Below are 27,167 nucleotides of genomic sequence, written 5' to 3'. Positions count from 1 at the left end.
TATTAAATGGAGAGTTAAGATTACCTATCTATCTATCTATCTATCTATCTATCTATCTATCTATCTATCTAATCTATCATCTATCAATCCATCCATCCATCCATGCATGCATTCAGGGTCCCACTCCACAGCCCAGAGTGTCCTGGAACTTACTACAAAGCCCACGCTAGCCTCAAACTGACCAGTCCTCCTGTGCTATATTGTAACAACGAGCTGCCAACAGACTGCTTTCTGCAAAACACGTTTTCTTTCCTAAAAATTACTCTTACATTTGTTTATTTTGTATAGGGGCAAGAGGGCACATGCCATGGCACACGTGTAGAAGTCCAGTTCCTGGGATCAAATGCAGGTTGTCCAGCTTGGTAACACATGCCTTTACGTGTAACTTTGCCATCCCTAAAACAGATTCTGGAGATCATGCCCAGCCTTCCATCTGAAGCCCCACCCACATCACTCACAGAGAAGCACCACGACCTCTTGCTTAAGAGTGGTGCTTGCTCCACTGAGCCTCTGATGATTTCCTAGTATCTAGTGGGTGTTCTGTAGAGCCCTTCTAATACATAAGCCCCCACAGCTCCTTCCTTAGCTCACCCACATTTGGTCAGTTCTAGGCTTCTTACATGGTGTCTTGTTACATGACTCTTTAGTGACTCCACATTGGCAGCCAGAAGGATCTTCCTTACATATGTCATTTTCATGCTTGAAGTGTCAATGACCATCAGGATACAGCCTGAATTTGTTACTTACAGAAGGGTTTATTTGGACCCAAGCTCACAGTTTGAGGGGCTGTAGTTTATCACCGTGGGGAGGGCATGTGGTGAGTGGCTCTGTGGCAGTGGGAGCATGCAGAAGATGACTGCCCCAATCTCAGTGGACCAAGAAGCAAAAGGAAGTCAGTGGGCTGCATTGTACCCTCCAGGCTCAACCCCAGTGCCCATTTCCTCCAGTGAGGCTTGGAGTCCCAAAGGTTTTACAATCTTCTAAAACAGGACCAAGTGTCCTAACACATGGACCTGTGGGTTCATTTCATATCCAAACTCCTTACATGGCAACCATGGCCCTTCATGACCATGATGCCTGTCCACCCTCTAGTCCCTCTTGCCCATCACTGTCTAGCCACAGCTGCTTGGTCCTCCATAGTTCTACCTCCAGCCTGTACCGGAGGCCCTTCTGCTTCCTGTTACCTTCTCAGGCATTCTCTAGTGCTTGGGCTGCTGGGGAAGCCCTTCCACCATGGTTCCATGGCACTCTACCCTTACCCCTTTAATTGAGCTTACCATATGGAGTGAGGTTATCACTCATGAGATGGTGCTCTCCTTGAGGTGGGGAAGTCATGTCAGATTCAGTCTGGTCTGGCCATAGGAGGGCTCACTAATGAAATACTCCACTGGCACCTCCTAAGGTGCCCTGCATGAAGAGCATGAGCAGCCAGGGAGGAATTGTGTTGAGACTGTTCTGTTCGGCCATTAGCACGTGCTTTAGAGGGGACAGGGTGGATCATTAAAAGTCTAAAGCCTCCTAACTAGGAGACAGAATTCTTCAAATAAGTTTTCTCATTTTCTCTTTGCTTTTATAACACAATATTACTCATGCATATTTTCTTAACCTAGGTTTAGTCTCTACTCTTTATAAAATATTCCTACAAAGAGGGATGGATATACTTGTACATTGGAGGTGGGCAAGATGTAGATGCTGTCCTCTGTGGGCTCCAGCAATGTTTCCACGGACACAGGAAAGTGCTCTGGGTGCTGGAAGACCTGAATTCCAAGGTGGCCAGCTACTTACTCACTGTGGCTCCCAAGTAGTTTCTAGGGTGACTGTGACAAGAGCCTTTACTCAGGCTGCAAACCCCCCGTGGGCACTACAGGGTACATGTTCAAGTCCAAAGCTTCACAGCTTTTAAGAAATCTGGGAATAGACTGGCAAGTGTCTTATTTACATGTTTGAAATGGGGGGGGCATTAGTTTCTTATAAGTTCTACTTTAATAAAGCAGCTACCTTCTTCTTCCTTCTCCTCCTCCTCCTCCTCTCTTCTTCTTTCTCTTCTTCCTCCTCCTCATCTTCTTTGTGTGTGTGTGTGTGTGTGTGTGTGTGTGGTGCACACACATGTGCACATCCATGTGCAGGTGCACATTGTGTTGGCAGGCCAGTGGTCAACTGCAGGTACTGTTCTCAGTCACCATCTTAGGTGTGAGGCAGGGTCTCCGCTGAACCTGGAACTTCCTATTTCTGCTTGGTTGGCTGGCCGGATGAGCCGGGGGCCCCCTGTCTTTGATCCTTAGCACTGTACTGATGTGTGCATGTGTCACTGGGTGCTGAGGAGCTGAACTCACGCTCCTGCAGCATGTACTTTACTACTGAGCCATCTCCCCAGCCTGGCTGCTACCCTTCTGAGCAAAAGATAGTTCTTCAGGTTAACACTGCATTTAGAAAAAAAAGATCATTTTTTTTTAATCACTGATGTGCAGACCTACTTTCTTTGCCATCTTTCAAAACAAAATCATATCTTAAAGTTTAAGTATATAAGAAATAAAACAACAACTGTACTGCCCCAATGAATCTTGAAAATTTATTATTTGGGAGAATATCAGATATTGATCTTTTGCTTTATAGCTCATGATAATAATCAGAAAATATACATTTTGAAATGAAGTCAAAAGAAAATAATTACATATAATACATATTACAGATTTCTTATTTATACATCAGCAAAGCAGTACTAAAAGCATATTTATGGCTCACAGTCAGCAAACATGGACACTTTCTGTCTAAAGCTGTAGGGACTCCAATCCTTCTAGGTCAGTGACAGACACTGAGGAATACACTGAAGGGCTGTCACCATGTCTGGCTGTAAACCTGTATTTTTCACTCTTTCCCCTCCCCCCCATATATATGCATATATTTATTGCCTTTTAGAGTTCTGCTGGTTTAATAGTATGCTAAATAGCCATCTGCAGCCATTTGGTTTCTAAAAATATATAAAATGCCCAGGAAGGAGCTCCTGCAGCTTTGCCGCCGCCGCAGCCACTGACCTGGCATCCAAGGTGCACTGGGAAATGTGAAGCAGCATAACTAAATAAATACTGATGGGCTGAGTTCCTGACACACTAACAGCCTTCTCCTGGAACTTAAAAACACCAGAGCAGACAGTATGAACATGCAACTTAAAAACACTGACATGATACAAAAAGAATACTTACGAGCTGGCTTCACCACAGTATCAACTAATCAAGACAGGCTTGTGTTAGAGAGGGATACAGAGCGTCATTCAATATCTATCTACAAATTAAGGCCTAATCTGTCGAAGGCAATGTCCAACGCTAACTGCCTGTCCCCGTCCATGCCTGAAGCCAGGTGTTTGTCCTTGTCCATCTGCTAAAGTCCTAACTTGGAAAGGTATTCCCTGACATACGAGTTATTTCTGAAGACCTCTTTGCTCTTACAAACGAAGCTGTGTCACCAGAGGACTGCACTTTATCTTGGCTCTGGGAGCAGTGCTGATCTATCGGTCTACATCACCACACTCCATATCTCATGCCACGAGCTGTGCCTTTACTGTACAGACCAGGCTGGAAATAGCTCTCTTTTATAACTGATTTCAACTAGAGGAGCTGCTGAACTGCCCATCCATAACTAACTGGGCATTCAGAGGTCAACCAACACCAACTGAAGCCTCATATATAAAATACTCGCTGTTCACTGAGACAAAAAAGGAACATTAACAGCCAAAATATAAAGGAAATGAAAACATGAAACACACACAAACTGAGGTAACCCACTGTGGGTGATTCTCTGAGAATGAGGATGCTCTGGAGGTCAAACAGACCAGTGATATTCAAATTAGTCACTGGTAAGAATAAAACTTGGAATATATTTAATACCTGTAGAAAAACTGCATAATATAACCTGCAATACTGATTAAAAAGACACAAAAATTTGTGATCTAATTTACTATTTAGAACCTGGATATTTATTTCCCCATATGCAAAATGTTACATTTGGTATTTTTTGAATCCTATTGCCCACACCCCTTTGAGAAGCGGCCAAAGACAGGGCTCTTAAGCCGATTCATTTGTAGTCACAATAGGTAAAAACAGTCACAGTAGACTAAAATATTTTCAGATGTTTCTACAGAAATTAGTTGTTTTCCCTAGCTAAAAAAGATTTAGAAAATATTCGACAGTGGTGTGCTTGCGGAAGTCCTGTTAACTGGTGACGAATCGCAGCTGCTCAGCCTGTTTGTGAACTCATGTGGTCACACCCCACCCGTCTGGGAGGCAGTGTTGTGTGTAATTAGGCCCATGGAGAGGAGCTGGCAGCTTCAGAGTTCTGAGGTTGTTACAGATGTTAACTGTGACACTGGTGGAGGGCCAGGACTGCAGGGAGCTGGTGGGACGTGCCACCTGCTTTGGAGTTCCTAGTTACACCGGCAGTTCACAACCACCACGTGAGCTGAGCACTGTGCGGCCCCGCCAGGTATGCCAAGGAATCTGCAGGTCCTTTTCTTTCTTTTTGAGACAGGGTCTCACACTAGACCCCATGCTATTCTAGAACTTGTCGTGGAACTTAGGATGGCCTGCGTCTTGTGACAACTCTCCTGCCTCAGTCTCCTGAGTGCTGGGATAATAGTCATGAACCACCATGCCCAGCTTTGTCTCTAATTAGTCATCGTAGAGCTTAACATACCTGTGGTTAGCATTTGGCTTTAAATCGAAGACAATCCATTTGTACACTGTTTTTCTTTGTGATCAAGGTTTAATTTAGCTGATCAATGACTCAGGATAGGAGAGTCTGAGAATAAGGCATGTACTGGGCATATGGAGTCACCACTGTCACAAAGAGTTACACATTACTTTGACTTTGAATTATCATTTTTAAATATACAGTGATAGGAAACAATTGTTACAAATCTGGAGCAGATGTGTACAGGCCGTGCTTCCTTCTCCAGTTATCTGCAAAGCAGTAATGGCAAGATCAACTCGGGAAGTCCCGAGACAGCACTTCAGTTGAGGTCTGCTATTTATTTATGTGGGAAGAGGCAACACTCATGGCTTTTGGTTCTCGAGAAGCATCTATTATTTCACAGCCATTCTTACGTCTTCTCTATGGAAACCTAAATAAAGCAGCATTCTCTGCTTCATTACACATTCATTAAACAACCAATAAGTCGGATGAATTCCAACACCCAGAGCTGCCTCCAGTGTTATCAAGGCATTGCCATATTAGTCCACTTCTATTTGATCGCATGTAAGTAGAACAGAGAATATATTCTCTTTAGAATTGGAAGCTACTTTCAGTTTCAGATGTAAGTCTTAGTTACATTGTGCCAATGTGCTCAGAGAGAAGGTAAACGGCTGCAAGGCATCTGACAGCATGTCTAAACATTACCTGTGAATGAGGCTAAGTCATGTCTAAACATTACCTGTGAATGAGGCTAAGTCACTGCACATGAGAAAAGTATTGACTCTTTTTTTTTGGCTTAATACACAAAATGATATAAATATAAATGGAGACTAATACCCTATAAAGTCAAACTTAAAAATAAAAACATACTCTGAATTTAACTTTATTTCCTTGGTAAAAAAATACCCAACTGCAGTGTTCTCTACTTTGGACTCTGTGACTAGAGAAAACGCAGAGCCCACGTTTTAAATCACGGCATGCAGCACCTACCCCTGCTCTGCATGGCATGACTACAGAGGAGGTGGGTTGTTCTGGAATATATCACATGACTCCCAAAATACAGCAACCCGATCCTCAGAGCTCTCTCCATGGGAGGCAGTAAGGCAGGAAGACCCAGAGTGTGTCAGGAAACCATGGACAGCCGTCAGCTGGCTGCTGGCAGTCTATGACCACAAACATTTTACATGAACAATTTACCCCATTAAAGTGTTTCTGTGATGTTATGTGGTAATTTATGTTTGGAAATACTGTAAAGAAACCATTAACTTCCAGACCAGAAAGAAAGCTGAATTACCTCACTTAAGCAAGGGTGAGGAGAGAGAGGCTCAGTGTTAACTGAAGTGCAGTGGTTCCGTTGGAGTCAGTCTGGATGGTGGAGCGCCCCACGAGGCTGTTTAGCTAGGCCAGCGCAAAGCTCGGATGGAGTCTGCCAACATGCACAGTCAGAATCCCACAATATTTAACATAATGAAGTCACAGGGTAAGGATTAATAAAATATTAAACAGCAACATTCATACATCAATCGGTTACATGGAATAAATTAAACAGTTACATAACTTTACTCTTAATTCAGGGTTTATTCATGTATAAACATAGATTAATACTTTCCTAATGTTCTCAGAACACTACAAATAAAAAACGAAGGCTTTGCATTTCAGCTGCTGGACAACATGTCAATACTGCGAAGTGTGAACAGGCTCCTCCGTGTTCAGCATCAGTGCACAGGCTCCAGGGGTTGCAATCGGGAGAGGAGACAGCTAGCGGCTTGGGAACAGACCCTCTGTTCAGTTGGCACAGACTGAAAGACTTTATTGTCCTTGGTACCTTGGCTGGATCCTTCCCCTGAAGACAATGTTATACATAGATGCCTTCAGGATTAAATCCAGAAGAGATGGGGTTCTGCAGAATACGAAGATTACTGGGGAGCTGCCGTGATGAACCAGGTCGCTTCAGGGACCCAGACTGGAATGGTGCCTCTAAACAGGAAACAGTCATCTGGTGAATTGGCTAACCAGAAAACTCATTAACTTCCTGCCCCAAAAAACTAGAGAGAGAAGACTATACTGGTAACTGCAGCCGGAGGTCAGGGAAGGAGAAGGCAGGTGCTCTGGGAAGGAGGAGAGGGCAGGTGCTCTGGGAAGGAGGAGAGGGCAGGTGCTCTGGGAAGGAGGAGAGGGTAGGACTCTGGGAAGGAGAGGGCAGGGCTCTGGGAAGGAGGAGAGGGTAGGACTCTGGGAAGGAGGAGAGGGCAGGGCTCTGGGAAGGAGGAGAGGGTAGGACTCTGGGAAGGAGAGGGCAGGGCTCTGGGAAGGAGGAGAGGACAGGACTCTGGGAAGGAGAGGGCAGGGCTCTGGGAAGGAGGAGAGGGTAGGACTCTGGGAAGGAGAGGGCAGGGCTGGGAAGGAGGAGAGGACAGGTGCTCTGGGAAGGAGGAGAGGGCAGGGCTCTGGGAAGGAGGAGAGGGCAGGTGCTCTGGGAAGTAGGAGAGGGCAGGGCTCTGGGAAGGAGGAGAGGGTAGGACTCTGGGAAGGAGGAGAGGGCAGGGCTCTGGGAAGGAGGAGAGGGCAGGGCTCTGGCCACGAACCAGTTCCCAAAGACCAGAGGGCTTTGCCCTGCTGCTTCTCCCAGTTGCTGAGGCCACAGCACACAGACGGGAAGTTTCAACTACAGAACAGGTGAGTGACAAAGACTCAGGAGCGGAGGGAACTGGGAGAAGCTAGGATGCGAATTAACACGGCCCACATTCCTATTTATATTTATACTTTGGTTAGCATTTAAAAATAAACAATATGACCATCCAAGTAAACAGATTCCCCAAATGTTACTGATGTCTTCGGAAACAAGAAGGATGCCACTGTAGGTGACATCAGGGCGAAAGGGGAAGGCCTTACCTGTCTCTATGTCTGCCTGGGAGGCCTCTATTTCAGTGGGCTCAGCTGGCAACACGGTGACCTTTGTCCCTGTCTGCTGGATGAACTGCTGGAGATTGACTTGACGTAGCTCTTTGGTCAACTGCTCCAGCTCCTGTTCCTTATCCTGGTTGGAAGACACCAGCTATTCTGTAACTGGGCTGTGTGCATCGGGCTGCCTTTGGGACAGACCACTGCGATGGGGGTGGGAGGGGGTGGGAGATGGGGCCTGCTTTCAGAACTCCCTGACACACTTGGTTTGTGTGGACACAGTGGCCGAAGAGGGTACTGCCCATCCTCTTAGACATGAGGCTTCCCTTCTGGATGTTGCCACGTACTTAAAAAATAAATGGTCTGAACGTGTCATCAAAAGGTGCTAGTTTCTATAGACCTCAGCGCTGCAACAATCTTGCTGATCTTGTCACAAATTGCCCTCTTAGATACTTTATAACTTTATAACCACTGCAAATGAATTTGGTTCTAAGTTAGAGTTCTTAGTTTTGATAAGATGTTGGAGTTGAATCTACTAATATCTACTTTATAACATGAGGAAAGCAGGATTCTCATGAAATTTTCAGTCTAAGGTTCTTACATCTACCACAGACAGGCCTGAGCTACAGAGCCCTCTCTAGGTCCTTGACTTAAACTTGCCCTTACACGGATGAGGTGCCCTGCTCACGGAGGTGCCCTTACCTGTAAGCGCTTGGTAGCCTGCCCCAGAGACCTCTCTACAGCTCTAATGCCGTTCTCCAGCCTCAGGCTCTGCTGCCCTTGGAGGTCCATCTCCCCCTTGACCTTTTCAATCTTTCCTTTCACCTCCTCCTCGTTGACTTGTGCCTCCTGAACTTCCCGGTGCAGCTTCTCTGCTTCGAGACCACTTTCCATAGAGTGGATCTGTGCCAGGTAGTCCTTCAGCTTGCTGTCACAGTCTGTGACTTTCTGCCGTATCTCCTCGAGCTGGTCCTGGAGCTGCTTCTCATTTTCTTGTTCTATCTGTAGTTCATTTTCCCAAAACTCCTCCTCCTCGATCTCCACATCATTCCTTTTGATCTTTTGCTCCAGACGGACAATTTCCTCTTCCAGGCTGGAATTGTATTTTTGCTCCCAGAATCGTATCTCTAGTTCACTGGACTCCAGCTGCTGCTCAATGGTCTGCAGCTTATCTGTCTGCAGCCGGATCAGCCTCCTCAGCTCTTCTGCTGTGGTTCTGCAGTTACTCAGCACCTTCTGCCTAAACTCAGTTTCTTTACCTTTTCCAAAAATGTCCATCAGCCCTTTGGCACCTCCTGTGAACGTCAGGGACTTCCTTTTAGGTTCTCTTCTCTTGATTGACTTGTCTACCTGAGGCCGCAGTTTGGCTAAGGGGGGCAAGCTCTGTCGGTACAAAGTTCTTTCAGGAATCCGGGCCACACTGTCTGAGGTGGGGCGCTCACTGAGGGATGGCCCAGTCCGACGCAAGATGAGCTGTACGTCACTAGCATACTGCCCCCACTTGTTTAAGGATATGATGGGGTTTTCATGTGGTGCCAAGTGCCTCTCAGTATCTCTCCATTTCTCTATGAGGGTGTACCTTCCAGTCCGACCTAGACAGAAAAGATCAGAGCACACTGTCACCGTGGGACATGTAATGATAAATAATGCAACAGACAATAACTTCTGACAACTGTTCTTGGGCAGCCGCATCAAAAACAGAGTCCAGGTCCTCTGACAGCTTGAGAAAACACAAGATCTCTACAAGCTGTAAGAGCATGCTGTTCAGATATGAATTGCGAGTATCCTCTGACTTGTTAGAAATTCCACTTTGTATTTCCCCTGACGAAGAATTTTATACTCTGGTCAAATATCTACGTGTTCAGAACTTCTGGGGAAAGACTGAACCAAGAAAAACGTTGGGAATACTTCCCCCACAGCAAAGAAGGGAGGGTCCCAGAAGTTAACCAGAGCTTCTAAAGCGGCACAGGTTGTCACTGTGTGGTGGAGAACCTGCCCCAGCTCACTGCAGTGCCTAGGCCTTGGGGCTCCCTGAGTGCTTGGCTGGCCTACAGCTCACACAGCTGAAGCTGCCCAGTAAAGATGGCCCTTCCAAACAGCTTCCTGTGGAAAGGGGAGTCTGAAGAGAAGTTTGGTTTAATCTTAATAATAATAGTTTCAAAGGTTCTTCTTAAAAACCCAAAATTTAGATTTTACTATTAGAGACAAAACAGTAAAATCATTTAAATAAAAAATATGCTTTACCTGCTAATTACAGAATTGAAATAAACTTTCAAAAAACAACATAGGGTCAGAAAGAGGGCTCAGTGGGTAAAAATGATTGTCACCAAGTCCAGTGATCCCTGGGACACACATGGTGGAAACAAAGAACTGATTCCTGAGAATTTTTTTTTTCTGGCCTCCATATGTGAGCTTTGGTATATTTCTGCCCCATCCAAATAAATATAATGCAAAAAAAAGACAATGTAATGTTATAGGTGTGAAAACATTTCATAAACATTTTCATTTAAGGTGGGTGCTATTTTGAGTTTGTTAAACATGTACCTCAGGGGCTGAGAATAAACATCAGTCAGTAAAACACGGGCCGATAAACATGAGCACCTAAGCTCGGAGCCCAGAACCCACAAAAGAGGTCAGGGACCACAGGTCCCACCTATGATCCCTGTGGGATCTGGGGCAGTGAGAGACTGTCTCAAACAAAAAGGTACATGCAGGCAACACACACGTATGCATATCTGCAACATGTACAAAGAAAGCGAACATCAGTAGTCACTGTCCTATAAAGAAACTCTGCCATCTAGCAATCAGAGCGGCATAGGAAACATCAGCAGGAGCTGCTGACAAACAGTGGTATTTTCTCCATTACTGGATCAATACATGGGCATCTGGATGTGTGGATATGAACTCCCCCAGCAATTCAGAAGCAGAACGTAAGAATGCCGAAACTGACATAGCTTGAATGTCTACAGTTTGTTTACCCATCCAGTTATCTATGGCACTGACAGTCTAAGCTGTTTGTTTAATAAATGTGACACAATAAATAAATAAATACATAAATGCAAAGAAAACACTGATTATAGTTTTAAATAGTCTCATGGCAGACAGGAAGCAGCTGTGGGGTCACCAGTGGAGTCACTCCTCAGATGAGCTCTGCATTCAATTAAGTATTTATGATACAAAAAAAGGCTTTTTAGGCCAAATTTGAAATAACACCATACAACATCTACCTTCAAGTTTCAGCTTCTCAAAGCAGGCCCTGAATTGAGTTATTGAGAAAGGAAAAATAGGGTAGTCAGTTTAGTTAAAACATTTGTTCACAGGTTAAGTACATTCTTCATTCTAAACAAAGAAACACACATCCGGTGAGTAGGACATGTTTTCTCCATGGAACCCTCTGCAGATATGTGGTTAGCACACAAAAAGATGCAGCTGTGGTACCTGCTCAGGTAGTGTGACCTTTGTAGACTTTTTTTCTAGGCATGCTGGTGTGTGCCTATTACCCTGCACTTGAATGGCCCGACAGGAGGGTCAAGGCCACAGGTCAAGGCCAGCCTGGTCTACATAGTGAGACCTCCTCTTTAAAAACTTCTCGTGGGACTCCTAACAGTGGGAGCAGGGCTGTCTCTGACCTTTGCTGGGTTTGGAACCCTGTTCCTCACACTGCTCACCTTGCTCTGCCTTAGTACAGGCGAGGTGCTTGGTCTTACTACAACCTGATGTGCCATGTTTTGTCCACAACCATGGAGGCCTGCCCTTTCCTGAATAGAAGTGGAGGAGAAGAGGATGGGGGTGCAGAGGGGAGATGGGGGAAGGACTGAGAGGAGAAGAGGGAGGGGAAACTATGGTCAAGATGTAAAATAAAGGAAAAAAAAAAACAACACCATTCAGGGAAAATTTTGAGTTGATGTCTTAATCTTCACTGAATCCTGACTTGTTTCAATCCAACAGATCATGAGAGGTTCTTGAAAGAAATCCTGAGTATGTTGGCAGAAAAGGAAATGCTCTAACTTCCCCTTCCACAAGCGCAGTCTCGGGGGGAAGGTGTTCCCCTGATGGAGGTCCAGCACTTCCAGCACCACTTCCACACAGTGAGCACAGACACGCGTCAGTGTTTAGCAGACCTGTCACAGTGCAGGTGTGCTGGCAACAAGTGACCTATCTCAGTCCCACACTGACCTGACATGCCTCTGACATAAACTGTTGACGAGGAGCTCGGGACAAGCAGACCTGCCACAGTGCAGGTGTGCTGGCAACAAGTGACCTATCTCAGTCCCACACTGACCGGACATGCCTCTGACATAAACTGTTGACGAGGAGCTCGGGACAACGAGGAACTGAGCACCTAGCAAGGTGCAGGATACAATTTCCTCTTAATCGTGTTTGCTAAATAGCAGATTTATAATGCAAACAGAAACTATGAACATTACTCGGTTTAGGGAGAGGGAGGTTTATGCCTTCATTGTGTTCCAAAAAAAATCTAAAGTAATGAATAAGTATGTATAAACTCTGATAAAATCCCTCCCCCTTCCTTCTGCACCCCATGTACTCCTATTACCTGGATGTTCTGCCTGAGTATCTTAGGCCAAGAACTATAGCTGAACCCTCTGAAACTGTGAACCAAATGCCCTCTAATTTAAATTTCACGTGTTTTTATCAAGATGCTGAGAAGCCAACTCATGCACACAGCATCACCACACCCCACAAGTACCAAGTACCTTTTTTTTTTTTTGACTTGACATATTTGACTTACCTATAGCTTGGGCTAAGGCTATTACAACCTCCTGGCAAGTTGTGACTTCAGTGACCCCACAAACAATCCTCTGAACTCCATCCACCCATACTTTAAGTTCCATGGTGCACTTGCCGGTTACCCAGAGGCCCTGGCAGTGGTCATCAGGATTTCAGGTCATGGCTCTGGCTTTGGAAACACAGAGAAGGCAGAATCTGCATTAGCTTACAAAAAAAAAAAAAAAAGGTAAAACATCGTTTTTTAAATAAAGAAAACTTTCCCATATATTATGTGAACTATAGCATGACACCCAATACCCCACTGTGGTAAAGTCCAGGCCTACTTTATGGACCAGAACTCTGCAGGGTAAATGGCTCCTACCACATGCCCCACCCCTGACTTACTCTCATAGTAACTTTTACCTGTGTCCCAGATCTAAAGACTTATCTACTTGCTCAGTGTCATGCTGGTGTTCTGCCTCTCTCTTCTCTATTTGTTCATTAGCGTAATGTCAGAGATTTTTTAAGTTCCTATCATTTTGAAGCATGAATGAGTAAACCATTTTAAACATACTTGCTATGCTATCCTACTGACCAGTGTGCATGCTTGTACCAGTCACATTCCCCCGGGGACCAGTGTGCATGCTTGTACCAGTCACATTCCCCCGGGGACCAGTGTGCATCTGTGTGGCAGTCACACTCTCCTGGGGACCAGTGTGCATCCGTGTGGCAGTCACATTCCCCTGGGGACCAGTGTGCATCCGTGTGCCAGTCACATTCCCCTGGCCTTCCCAGGCCTCTCTGAGCTGCTTACACCAGGGCTATAAAAACCAACTGTCAGTCAGGCGGTGGTGGCGCATGCTGTAATCCCAGTACTTGGGAGGCAGAGGCAGGCGGATCTCTGTGAGTTCGAGGCCAGCCTGGTTTACAGAGCTAGTCCAGGACAGGCTCCAAAACTACAGAGAAACCCTGTCTCGAAAAACCAAAAAAAAAAAAAAAAAAAAAAAAAAAAACAACTGTCATGATAGAACTCTCATCCAGTGACTGGTGGAAGCAGATGCAAAGATCCACGGCCAAACTCTAGGTAGAGCTCCAGGAGTCCAATTGGCGAGAGGGAGGAGGGATTATATGAGCGAGAGATATTGAGACCATGATTGGAAAAAGCACAGGGACAAATAGCCAAACTAGTGGAAACACATGAACTGTGAACCAATAGCTGAGGAGCCCCCATGGAACTGGATCAGGCCCCCTGGATAAGTGAGACAGTTGATGAGCCTGAACTGTTTAGGAGGCCCCCAGGCAGTGGAACTGGGACCTGTCCTTGGTGCATGGGCTTGCTTTTTGGAACCTAGGGCCTATACTGAGACACTCTGCTCAGCCTTGGTGTAGGGAGGAGGGGACTGGACCTGCCTCAACTGAATCTACCAGGCTGGGCTGACTCCCCAGGGGAGACCTTGCCTTGGAGGAGGTGGGAATGGGGGGTGGGTTGCGGAGGAAAGCTAGGGGTGGGAGGAGGGAGGACAGGGAAATCCGTGGCTGATACGTAAAATTAAATTAATTATAAAATAAAAATATTTAGAAAAAAAAACAGCTGAAAGAAATCATTCCCTCATGCATATCTGTCTTTTTCTCACTGCTGGTTTCCTGATTTCATTAAGTCAGAAGAGTTCCACCCCCAACAATATAAAACACACCCTTCCCAGTGTTCACTGTTTACCCAGTCCTTTAAAAACAACATGGCCACATTATGTGCCAGTCAGAAGACTTTACTTAACCAAGTACACTGAGCTCTTCCACTAACTGCACACATTGTCTTGCTAAAGTCAGTCCCACATGCTCTCTTCTTCCTGTGCTTTTAACCCTCAGCTCTCTCTGTGTGGTAGGGCTACACACTAAGCAGGTTTACTGTTCACTGTCTTGTGATCCGTCTTGATTTTAAAGGAGAATGATAGGCTTAGGAGAGGTAATCAACACTGATTTAATTAGGTGATCATTTGGATTAGTTTTAAGGTTTTTAACAGCGCTGACATTTTAGAATTAACAACATTAAAAATCTTACTCAAAACTCTAGACACCCACCACTCCTCATGCACCTCCCCCTTCACCAGACACCCCCATTCACCCAAAAAAAGAATTCCTGGTATTCTTTCTCTGGATAAAATTCAGGTATTGAAAATTATCAGACATGACATACTCCTCTGTTAAAGGCTCTGAACTGAAGCCTAGTTGATAACTATTTATTTTCCATTGAAAACCTTAGTCTTGAGAAAGCTTTGGATCTCACTGAAATCCTCTCCTTCCAAAGAAACCCGCCATGGGGACCCTCAGGCTCTAAGATGACCACTCACAGTTTTAAGTCCATCATGTATGGAGGTAACATCACAGTATGGCCCAATAGTGGGTCCCCAGAGTTCACGTCCCCTTTGACTGCAATGACCAACTGTCCCCAGTGCCTCCTTTCTGTGATTTTTCACTCTCAGGCACATCACCACCGATTTTTCCATCTGGGTGAGAATTGTTTGAACTTTTATTAACTAAGTGACTGCAATGAACACAGACACATGCACATCCATTCTCAGAGACACTGCTTATCATGCAAACTCACAGAGTGCTCATACTTTGAGCAGAGGCCTCTTACCAGTCTTTGTGTTTTTGTTCTTTCACACTTGGAGACGCAGACATGTGTAGGTGAACACAGCTTCTTCAGGTTTGGGGCTACACTGTAATCGTCTCAGCTCCCCTAAACATTGCTGTATTATTTGCAAACTTACCTGAAGAGCTGGTCTCTCTATCTTCCTAGCAGAAGCCCCCAGCACACCTCTCCAGGAGCTGAAACCTGAAGTGGTCCCCACACTTTCTGAAGTCCAGACCCCAGCTCTATGCCCCGTCCCCAGACTTGATGACAGGGGAAATCAGAAGGCCTACACTGTGGCTGCATGCAGGTGAGTGGTCACTGGTGTCTGAGTACCCAGGAAGAAAATGATGTGGACATCCCAGGTAGAACTTAGAATGGGAACAGTGACACAGTCAGTCCTCCGACCAACAGCACTGACACACCTGAGTGCCTGTTTTTCTTACAAGGTATCTACATTTGCAATTGTAGCATCTTAGTGTGGTGGTATTGTGTTCCCCAAAATATTGTGCACCCTAATAAACTTATCTGGGGTCAGAGAAGAGAACAGCCACAATATTAAACATAGAGGATAGGCAGTGGTAGCACACGCCTTTAATCTTAGCATTCCAGAGGCAGAAATCCGCCTGGATCTCTGTGAGTTCAAGGCCACACTGGAAACAAGCCAGGCTTGGTGACACACGCCTTTAATCCTAGGAAGTGATGGCAGGAAGCAGAAAGGTGTGAGGACCAGGAACTAGCAGCATTTGGTTGGTTCAGCTTTTAGGCTTTTGAGCAGCAGTTCAGCTGAAATTCATTCTGGATGAGGACTCAGAGGCTTCCAGTCTGAGGAAACAGGATTAGCTGAGGAGTTGGCAAGGTGAGGTGGCTGTGGCTTGTTCTGCTTCTCTGATCTTCCAGCGTTCACCCCAATACCTGGCGCTGGGTTTGATTTTATTAATAAGACCTTCTAAGATTCCTGCTACATCTGAGTTTTGGTAGGGCCTGTGGCTGATCTACATGGACTCAGGAGGGTATGAAGACGGTTCACAGAAGTGTTCTTTAGCTACAGACCACTGATTGTTGAAGATGCCTTCTGTGATCAAGTGCCTACATGTGTGGAGGCGTCTCACAAGAGCAGGCTTTCGTACCGGGCACAGGGATTCATGACACCTAGAGAACAGTGACCCTAGAAACCAGCACTGGTGTTCTGACAGGCACCTGCAGATGGGCCATGAGCAGCACAGGGAAGTCTGAGCTGCTGCAGACACATCCCCAGCAGACTGCACCAGGAACCACCAGCCTCTCACTTGTCAACCCCTAGACTGGCATTAAGCACCCTTTCTCAGCCACCTTGCTGAATGCTGTTTAGTACTTCCTGTGTTCCTGTTTCCCTGCTTGAACTGCCCCTCCCCCCAGGTCCAGCATGACGAGCTATCTAGAGTCTGATACCAAAGAGATGACACTTGGTATTAATGTAGCAGGATGCAGGCTGAATGTTTTTAACTACAGCATCTAAAATATGTGTTGATCACAAACTGTTGTGACAGGTTCACAGGCCACTGAGCCTAGAAAAATGGCGCTTCCTAGGTGAGTGTTACACAGAGCTCAGTGCTGTGTATTCACACAGACAGCATCTTTGTGATAACTACTGAGCAAATGTAACTCCTGGGACACGAGAAGCAAGCACAGCAGGAGCATATGCCAAGCTTGGGCCATTAACCAAAGAAAAGGTGCTAATGTCCCACAATAGAGAACTAGGATAACTCGGATTAAATGCAAATCAACCATTGGGCATGGGAAGTTGCTAATATTTTCACTACCATGACAGAAAACCCGCAGCAAGCAACTTAAAAGAGTTAAGGATTTACTCTGTTTAGGTCCATCATGGAGGGGAAGGCGTGGAGGCTTCATGGGAGCTCATGTGTGAGGCAGCCTGTTCACATCTCAATGGAGCAGGAACTCTATCTAGGGTAAAAATGGAACTGGCAAATAATCCTTAAACCCTGCTCCTATGGCCCCACAGCTGCTTGTTAGGCCTCATGTCAAAGGTTCCATAATCGTTCAGAGCAGTACTACCTACCGGCTGAGGACCAGGTGTTCAAACACATGGACCTGTGGGCAACATTTCACATTCAAACCACAGAAATGCCCCTTAAACATCCTGCTGAAATAGGCCACAGGCTACAGTCTTGTGAAAACTATGCCTGCATATAAAATGGAAATGTGCCCCATCTCTTTAAGGCATGGAGGCCCCTAGAAATGGTAATGAATACACTACAGCTTTGCTTGGAGGGGATCAGCTTTCCCTCATCATCTGGAAGGTCTTCACTGCCATTGCCCACCTCTTCTACAGTCAGGCTCTATAGTTCAGAATGATTAATAGGGTCAAATATTACAAGCTCAAGTGACTTCTGAATTATGAATTCAAGTTATTTCTGTACATGGAAATGAAAATTCTATCTTTCAAAAATTAGAAACTTCTATTATACAGAAAGTCATCAGCAATGAAAAATTTTGGAAAAATAAGACCACTGAAAACAAGGAACATTTTAGGTTATTGTATCAGGTATCTAAGAACAGCCAACAACCTTAAATTTTTTAAAGGATTCATATTTAAAATTTTGATCATATTTAGTATGAAATATTCGAGTCCAGATAAAGTTATCGGCATAAAAATATCAATCCTTCTATTAAGAAGGGCCTTTTCCTCTTAAAGTTTAAAAGGAGTTTCTATTACATTTAGTGTGTGTGTGCGTGTGTGTGTGTGTGTGTGTGTGTGTGTGTGTACACAGGTGTGGAGGTGAAAGGACACTTGTAGGAAATGGTTCTCTTTTCTATCGTAGGTCCCAGAGATGGACTCAGGTTGGAAGGCTGGCAGCAAGCTCCTTTACCTGCTGACCCATCTTGATGACTCCTTCCTTAACTTTGATGAATGTAACCAGTAACTCGTTTTTAATTTTATCTCTTACTTTGGCACTATGAAGGTCATTTTCTTTTTTTCCAAGCTCAACCTGGATAGTGTACGAATACATCCATTTTCCTAAGCCATACACGACACCCATAGCCACACTGGGATTAACTCCATACCCAGTGGTGTTAACCAGCAGCTCCTCACCGACATCAAACGTTTCTGGGAGCACAGTGCTTAAACAACTGAAGAGAGATGCTTCCTTGTGCATCAGCCCGTGCCAAGCTGGAGAGAGGGAGCTCAGGGCTTAAGAAGGATTGCTGCTCTATCATGAAGGCCGGAGTTTGGATCCTTGCACCATGTTAGACAGCTTGCAAATGTCTGTAATCCAATGCCTTGTTCTGGCCTCCCATGGGCACCTGAATACATATTTGTGCATATACTCACTCTTATAGATAGGCGGACACATACACACACAATTGTTTTTTAAATGGGTAAAATTTTGCTTCTTAACTAGGGTCTAAGTACAAATGCAGAATTTCCATGTAATAATTATAATTCAAAAATGAGCAAAATCTTTACGTTTATCCATATATTATCCATTAGATAAAGATGTTTCCAATAACTGAGGCTGGTCTCCAAAATTAGCTCTGCTTACAGGTCTCTTTCTACATATACTGACAAACTAAGTAGTTCATTATTCCCAGCCACCCCGAGTTACCTTTTGGAAATCATCTAATACCCCAAAGGAACACAAGAACCACCGTTAGCCTGGACTCTCTTCTGGCTGACAGAGCACTGCCACAGCAAGGGTGGGACTGTGAGCCCAACATCAACCCTGAAGAAGGCAGCAGGAGAAGAAAAACTGCACAGTGGGCACGTCCCTCCACGCGATGGGAACAAAGCAGGCCACACTCAGGAGCACACGGGCTTAGCCACAGCCTCCAGCGTGAGCTCACTGGAAGCAGTTCTCCACAGTCCCCACCTCTCTGGGGTCTGCTCGGACAGGAGCCGCTGTCACAGGATGCCACTGCTTTCAGCACAGGTAGCATTTCCCTCCTCCTCCCTTTCCTCCATACTCCAGCCTTGCTATCCCCACCCCTCAGATCACTAACCTGTCAACGAATGCCCCAGACAGTTGGCTCTCCCTGCTGAAGGCCTGGACTGGAGGAAGCCAGGGGCTCTTCATGGGGTATTTCCTGCAGGCACATGGAGGACGCTGTGTAGTCTATTATATTTGTATTACTCCATGACACGTCAGAGACAGGCCAACTTTCTAAACAAAGGAGGTTTATTTAGGACAAGATCAGGTAGTCCATGAGTTTGCCCTCTGGTGAGGTGATGGAAAGCACCACATAAAGACAAGAGCCAGGCAGACGGGCAGCAAGGATGCCAGATGGGGCTGGGCCCTGGTCAGAGTGCTTTAAACAACCCTCTTGCCAAAAATACCGGGGTCCTGGGAAAAACACCTTGTTTCCTTTAGAGGGCATCTCAACTGTGCCCCATCTCTTAAAGGTCCAGAGTCTCCCATCATGGCAACCCAAGGAACCAGGCTTCCAGCATACAAGTCTTTGGGGAACATGCAAATCACATCCCAGAGCCACAGTGGCTCAGAGCTCACTGACACCAACTGGGAAAGGACCAGAGCAATGTACAGCACCAAATGGCACTGCTGTACATATATCACAGAGCAGTGGCCAGCACAGGGATGTCAAGCAGGGTATTTCTCTAAAGAGTCAGGGGTAGAGCATTAGCATAAGAAAGCCACACATGGTTGCTGCTGATTTCCACACTGTTTGGTTTTACTGGTACAAACTTTTTTTTCCCTTTAAATTGCAAAGTTTTTGTCTTAAATTTTCTTATTTTTATTTTATGTGCATTGGTGTTTTGTCATGGCTGTCAGGTCTCCTTGAACTGGAATTATAGACAGTTTGTGAGCTGCCATGTGGGTGCTGGGAATTGAACCTGGGTCCTCTGGAAGAGCAGCCAGTGCTCTTAACCACTGAGCCAACTCTCTAGCCCCTGCACAAAAATTCTGAAATAAAAAAAATATAAAAATAATGGACTATTAGGACCCATTTCTGCAGTAGTATTATTAAAGGGAGCATGAGAAGCCGTCTGTCTTGTAGGGTCTTCTGTCAGGTCCCAGGATGCTCTACGGCCCTAGAGACAGTGTGAGTGGGCAGCCCCTCCCACTGCTGCCTGCACCCTAAAGCCCCTGTGAAGATTGCACGTGCCACTGCAGGGCTCTTTCACTAATCACTACGATGGGCAGTGAGCAAATGTTAAGTACTTCTACTGAATAATCTGCAGAGGTGACTGAAGGACAAGCACACTGTGGCAATTCTTCCTGAGGAGGAACTGTAGGACTTTTATGACCTCGTGAGGAAAAGCCAGCCAAGTGGCCACGTGTTCTTGTTTACTGGCTCAATCAATATGAACAGTAAGGAGTTAGCACTAAAGTCTTACTATGTGACAAAATGTCAGCCGGTAAACCGTCTGTCTGTCTGTCTGTCTGTCTCTAACCTTTTATCACCTGTCTGAGTACCATATGACATGAATTGAACAAGTATGGAAACTGAGGCACAGAGCACTCGGACACTCACCTAGGCTCCCCCTGCTAGTAAGTGGCAGGTCTGACAGTGCCAGTAAGCACTTAAGAAACGGACACATGTAACCACTAACGCTGTCTCAGGAGAGATGCACCAAGTCCCTGTGAGTGCATTAGCTTTGAAGGACTTCAGGGCCACTGCTGCTGCAAAATCAGATGCACAGAGCTCACAGCCAATGACCAAGAGGGAGTGAGGAACACATGCCATGGAGGTTTCTGATGGCACGGTGCCTCCCAAAGCCACTCAGCTCAGCTAAGCAGGGCACACACTAGGTTCTGAATCCAAATTCCACCTGACCCACAGTCTATGGAGGGCAAATGGCAGCATGGTAATAGTGACTCTCTAGATGGGAGAAGGCTGGAAATCGTATCCTAACAGTCACACATGCTTAGCGGTTGATAAAACTAGATTTTAAAAGAAACATTTTTATTGAAGTATAACATATTAGAGAAAACTCAGGAATCCTATGAGTGGATTTTGCAAAATGACTGCATCTGCCTACTCACCTCCAAGTGACCTTCTAGAACTGATCTTCTGCAAAGGCCACTACCACGACAGCTGTGAGCACACAAAGTTCGTGTAGTCTGTGAGCCCAGCTCATGCTGCTCTCAACAGCAATAGCTCACTCCAGCTGCAGTAGAGATGTTTGCTGCAATGGAGTACTTTGACTTCCAGATCCAGACCACCACAAGCATGCCACTGCACTGTAACTGCCTGCTAGCCCACTCTGTCCACTTGCCTCTATTTGCACACATACTCTGTACACTATCGCTACAGGAAACCCCTTTCAAATATAACCCTCCTCAAGACATTTCACATCTGTCCAACACATGACTCTGTAGCTTCTTCGAGCTGTATGTGCTACTGTCTTTCCCTGGAAATTCTTTGCCTCCTAATTCTCCACAAACTGAGTCCTTTGCCCCAGTGACCTACACAAGGTGGACGTGCACGCACGTCTGTGGACTCCAGACAGTAACTGCACAGATGCTGGTAAGGAAAAGCACAGGCACCCTGAGAACTGGGCGAGAGAACTCAGGAGTGTTCAGTACCACAGAATCCTTCCTTTGCCTCTAGTTCCTAAACCATACCATTAACTGATGCTACGGTGACTATAAACTCCACAGTGTGACCCTCAGAAATTACCCCCAGGTGGTGTCTAATGCATGGCCGCTACTCTCAGCTGTACTCCACGGCTTCCCCAGGAGCTTAAACAAAACCGTTTACTGCAGCAGATTCACAGATTTTTTTTTTTTTTTTTAACATTTAGGGAAATATCCAAGCAAATCATATTATAGGAGATAGAAAAACAATTACAAAAACTATGTCTAATATCACTTAGAATTGAAAAAATTAACTAGTATTGTATGAAACTGTCTCAGCAAAGATGTTCCATGTCACATAAGTAAAGTTTTTTCTTCCCTAAAAATAAGTTAGTCAAAATAGAGCAAATGTCACTAGTGAAGAAGCAAGACAAGCTCTGCTTTACCTTGTGCTCAAGTAAAAATGTTCCAAGGCATGTGAGGAAATCCAAAGGAAGTGACAGTGACCAGCACATAGGTCCCCTACATGAGTAGCTCCCCTGAGGGTGTGGAGACAGAGGCCGCAGAGGAAGTCCACTGCATCTGCCACATCTGAGGGGCACAGCTCCACATGCACTCTCCTCTCAGCTCCGTTTTCATATCTGCCATGTTTATTGGCAGTTGACAAACTATTGTTTTGTTTCTTACATTTACTTATGTGTGTTTGTGTGTACGTGTATCCACACATACATATGCCATGGTGCATGTAGCAGTCAGAGGGCAACCTCTGGCAGTCAGTTTTCCTCCTACTACATGGGTTCTGGGAACTGAACTCAGGCTCTTAGGTTTGGTGGGTGGCACTTTTATCTGCAAAGCCATCTTCTCAGCTTTGACAAATTCTTAAGTTTTTCTATGTTTCTCCTTTAACCAGAGAAAATATAAATTAAAATTCCTTGATTGATATTTATATTATTTCAGAAAGGATCCTTATTAAAGGGAATGTTCATAGCATATTCTGGAGAAAAGCTATCACATCCTTGTATTTTAGATGATAAACATTGTATACAGTGAGGTGGGTATCATGGCCCTAACAGGAGCTGAAATGTTCGTGCTAGTTGTCATAAATGTTCAGTGATCAGAAAACAATAAAAAGTCATAGTGTGTGTACACACACACACACACACACACACACACACACACACACACACACACCAAAACCAACCAACCAAACAAAAACAGCCAGCATTCATTTTAAGATCAGACATTAAAAATTTCAAAATACAGGCTAGAGAGATGGCTCAGTGGTTAAGAGAACTGGCCGCTCTTCCAGAGGACCTGAGTTCAATTCCCAGCAACCACATGGCAGCTCACAACTGTCTGCAACTCCAGTGCCAGGGGATCTGACATCCTCATATAGACATACATGCAGGCAAAACACCAATGCACATAAAAAATTAAAAAAAATTAAAAACACTTATAGTAGCCAGCAATTTCCTGTCTCAGTAAGATTCTACACTAAATAAAAATAGTAAATCAAATTTTGGATATTTTTAATTTATAGGGGCAACAGGTATTTCTATAGGGCTATACAGAGAGCTTAGAAATATGTACTTAAAAGAGAAAAAGCAGACACACACATCAACGCTTCACCACGGAGACAATGCTGCTGAGACTCTTCATATGCCCAGTGTCTAAGACTGCACAAGTCCAGCTGCTGCCCACTATGGACAGTCAGCTGGACTCAGGTTAGCATCTCACTGCACACTCTTGTGTGTATACACACACAAGCATGTTATGTGTGCATATGTAGGATATGTGTGCACACATGTGCTCTACTTTCTTACCTGCCACTTAAACTAGAGAACAGGGTTTCCATCACTTTCCACAGGGATGAGGAGCTTGTACACACAACACACACTTGTGAAATACATTGTCCAACTGAAATACTGCTCAAGTTTATACAGTCATTCAATTTAAAAAGATGCTGAACTTCTGATCACTGAATTTTCACATATTCACAATAGTAATAATCCACCCAAGACCCCAAGGGAAAGCACAGGCCTCTAGAAAACAAACCAAAATCGAAACCTTAGAGGCTGCACATTTGAAAACTGAGAACTTTCCAAAAGAATCTGGCTTGTGTTTCAGTATAATTAAATATTCAGAGGAAAAGACACAGATTGAATAATAAATTTTAGACAATGGGAGACAAATCACAGAGCACAACTTTGCAAAGCATGGCCTAACAAAATGAACTCACACACGCACCTCCACCATGGATATGCATTTGCCGCTCAAGAAGCAGGAAGAAGCATGTCTGATGGGTCGGCAGCTTACAGACAGGAGTCCAGGCAAAGGCGGTCAGGGGAGGGTTCCAAGGAGGCCTGGGCCCTGCAGCCTTCCCAGGCCTGGATCCTGCAGCCTTCCCACAATACTTCCCAGTCAGGAAGTCTGCTCCTCCACTGACCCTGAAAAAACGGTAGAAGCTTCGGGTTGTCTGTACTGCTTCCCAAACCCCACAGCACAAGTCCATCAGAAACAGCCATTTCCTCTTCTTTTGTTGCCTTCAGGGAACTTCAGGCCAACAGACATTTTCCTCCTCAGGTAAGAGGTCACCTTACTATGTGACCCAATAACCTTCTACCACCTCATGGATATTAACTTATTTTCCAAATTTACTTAGGAGTGGCAGAGCATCTAAGAATATTACATTGGCTAAGTTTGGAGCTCAAATGCAAAGAACCAGTTATTTGTTCTAGCTATTAATCTAGAGATATTATAAAGGACATGACAATTTTCTGATTTCTTTTTTAAATACCAAGACTACCGGAACTGGGGGGAGGTTCGGTGGGTAAGAACATTTGCTGTGCACCTTACCTAATAGCAGCTGGCCATGGCCACAGCCACCTCTAACAGGGCAGGCAGTACAGGCAGACAGGCTCCAAGTTCAGTGACAGTGAATAAGACAGTGATAGAGCAGGCCACCCAGGGAGTGCACAACCATATACACATGTGCACACACACACCACATACACATATACCCCATATATGCATACCACATACACAGCAAAAAAACAAAATCAAGACTAATAATATATTTACATTAAGAAAACAACTACATTAGCTTTCCATTGCATCAGAGAGCACCTCAGATAATTAACTTATAGAGAAAAGGCAATGCTGAATACAAGGTGAAAAGTGGGGAATACCTGCTGACCTCACAGTCTCTCAGGGCCCCACCAAAGATCAAAGAACTCCCTGGCCTCATCTCCTTAAAGTTACAAACCCTAGTAGCACCACTCAGAGGATCAGCCTTTAAAAACAGACTTTGGGGGTGGGGGCATCAACATCTACCCTATAGCAAGAATCAAAAAAGTCTAAACATTAGAACACCAACACAGAAGCTATTCTAAATAAGTACTTAGATGTTCAGAGAATGTTCAGACACAAGAAATGCTTAGGACCCATCCAACTGTTTTCCTTTTTTTTCTTTTCTCTCCTCCCCTCCCCTCCCTTCCCCCCTCCCTCCCTCCCTCTCCCTCTCTCCCCCATGATTTTTCAAAACAGGGTTTCTCTGTGTAACAGCCCTGGCTGTTCTAGAACTTGCTCTGTAGACCAGGCTGGCCTGGAACTCAGAGATTCCCCTGCCTCTGCCTCCCAAGTGCTGAGATTGTGACTTTCAATAAATGATGTGATTCATGAAGTCTGTGCTTATTACACTAGCACAGGGTCAGACATTCTGTAATGTGGTTATGCCATGAAGACACAAATGACAAATGCACTCTTTCCTATAAACATTTGATAAAGACAGGTAAATCACTGGTTACGAGTTTATTTAAATAAACCCACTTATGAAGTAAAAATGAAGAAAACACAAAATCCATGCCTTTATCTCCAGGTCATAGGTTGTTTCCTTAGAGTTACAGGGCCAGAATGTTGAATGGAAATTTCTATTACTAAAAATGTCATGCCAGCCATGGTGGTGCACTCATTTAATGCCAGCACTCAGAAGGCAGAAGCAAACTGATCTCTGTAAGCTGGAGGCCAGCTTAGTCTACACAGTGAGTTCTAGAAGAGCCAGGGTCCTAGAACAGGGTCTCACAGCTACACAGTGAGATCCTGTCTCAAAAAACATTTTTTTAAGTCCGTAAAAGATGACTTGGAAACCATCAGTCACCAGTGCTGCTGACACACTGGAGATTTAACACAATGGGCAACAGGTTGTTTAACATCAGAATCATATGGATAAGGCCTTCCAATTTTTCAGCTTAGAAACCTCAAATGTGTTGCCAAGTGTTAAATGATTTATGTAACCCTCACCCACACCCTCATCAAACAAAAACCTCTAAAGATTCCAGCAGCAGGGGTCAGGAGCTGACCTGCTCAGGAGCTCAGGCGATCAGAAGTAGATAGGGAGCTAAGTGTGGACCTCAGTCTTGGAGCCCCAGGCCTCTACAGAAGAACAACAGCATGGCATCACAGCGACCACCTACTCCCAGACCCTGAGATTCACAGCCACCGCCGACTCCCACAAGCCCAGACTCATTGTAATACAGCAGAAGTTAAATGAAGAGGCCATGCCCACCTTGTAAGGAAACCAGAATGGAGATTACCCTATCAACTCAGCAAAACTACTCTTAGGCTGTTATGACAGTCACCTTACAGATTCCCCTCTGACCCAGACTACAACAGCACAGACCAAACTTCACAGCAACAGGGACTCCATGTTCACAGCTGACCACAGGTGCAGCCACAGTGCCCACCAGGTTCTAGGTTCTAATCCCCCACATTAGGACAACTTCATTTTTAAACTGGTCAGAAGCAAATTTTAGGGCTATAAACATTTTCTGACTGATACAGAAACAAATGACAAATGTTGGTAATGATGTGAAGACACAGGAGCTCTTACTCTCTCCTAGCAGAAGTGTAAACTGATACAGCTGTCATGGAGATCAGATGGGGAAACCACAGCTATGTCCACGCTGGAGCGTGAGAGCGCAGGCATGAGGGGAGTCCCTGAGCGCCCTGCCATGGCGACTCAGCTCCATGCTCTCTGTAGGTATAAGTAGTCTTACTGCTCCCCAAACTCAAACTCATTTTCCCAGTGGGAACGATCAAGCCCAAACCACAGAACGACATCCCTCGCTCTTCTTTTCTGGGAGCCCTGAAGCTCCTGTGCTTTCCCTCCAACACCTGCTCCCCACGCTCAGCACAGAAGAGCCTGCTGCTGGCCGCTGACATGCAGAGGAGGGAGTAATGGGGAGTGGGGCCAGAGCCACACACAACCAAGTACTACAGCATGCTTCAGAAAGCTCACTGTTTGATTAGGAACGCCAAAACCTATCAAGCTGAAAAGCACGATGCAGCAAACTCACCAACTCACTCACTGGACACGCTTTCTGACAGACTGCCTTTACCCTCTAGGTCAGTGGTTCTCAACCTGTAGACTGCAACCCTTTGCCAAACCTCTGTCTCCAAAAAATATCTGCATTATGATTCACAACACTAGCAAAACTACAGTTATGAAGTAGCAATAAAATCATTTTATGGTGGGGGTCACCATAACATGAAGAACTGTATTAAAGGGTCGCAGCATTAGGAAGGTTGAGAACCACTGCTCTAGGTAAAATCTTTACCCATCACAATTCTTGGTTAAACTTCTGTGAGCATTAGTTGCTATAAACTCTATCTTACTTTTGAGA

The 27,167-nt window shown here is 45.1% G+C and overlaps 2 protein-coding genes across 3 annotated transcripts in view; one reads left to right on the top strand and one right to left on the bottom strand.

Moving 5' to 3' along the window:
- Bhlhe41 (basic helix-loop-helix family member e41) overlaps positions 1-21,787 on the top strand; it is a 59,085-nt gene extending 37,298 nt beyond the window's left edge. Inside the window, exons 6-7 of one of the 2 annotated variants that reach the window (XR_008214663.1) lie at positions 15,116-15,254; positions 17,770-21,787. The gene's annotated coding sequence lies outside the window, so the exon portion shown is untranslated. Of the gene's footprint in view, positions 1-15,112; positions 15,255-17,769 lie in introns of both variants that reach the window. The other variant, XR_008214664.1, reaches the window with a different exon arrangement.
- The window catches only part of Rassf8 (Ras association domain family member 8), an 80,438-nt gene continuing 55,818 nt past the window's right edge, over positions 2,548-27,167 (bottom strand). The window contains exons 2-5 of the mRNA XM_052722200.1: positions 12,335-12,502; positions 8,287-9,176; positions 7,576-7,720; positions 2,548-6,660 (exon numbers count right to left, since the gene is read on the bottom strand). Coding sequence (XP_052578160.1) covers positions 6,539-6,660; positions 7,576-7,720; positions 8,287-9,176; positions 12,335-12,437 — 1,260 coding nt within the window. The 5' untranslated portion in view covers positions 12,438-12,502 and the 3' untranslated portion in view covers positions 2,548-6,538. The remainder of the gene's footprint in view (positions 6,661-7,575; positions 7,721-8,286; positions 9,177-12,334; positions 12,503-27,167) is intronic.

Source organism: Peromyscus californicus, unplaced genomic scaffold, assembly GCF_007827085.1.
Source record: "Peromyscus californicus insignis strain IS unplaced genomic scaffold, ASM782708v3 Scaffold_6__1_contigs__length_162567912, whole genome shotgun sequence".
NCBI classification, from domain to species: domain Eukaryota; kingdom Metazoa; phylum Chordata; class Mammalia; order Rodentia; family Cricetidae; genus Peromyscus; species Peromyscus californicus.
The sequence above is the reverse complement of the archived record's forward strand: the minus strand, read 5'-3'. Positions and strand labels throughout refer to the sequence as shown.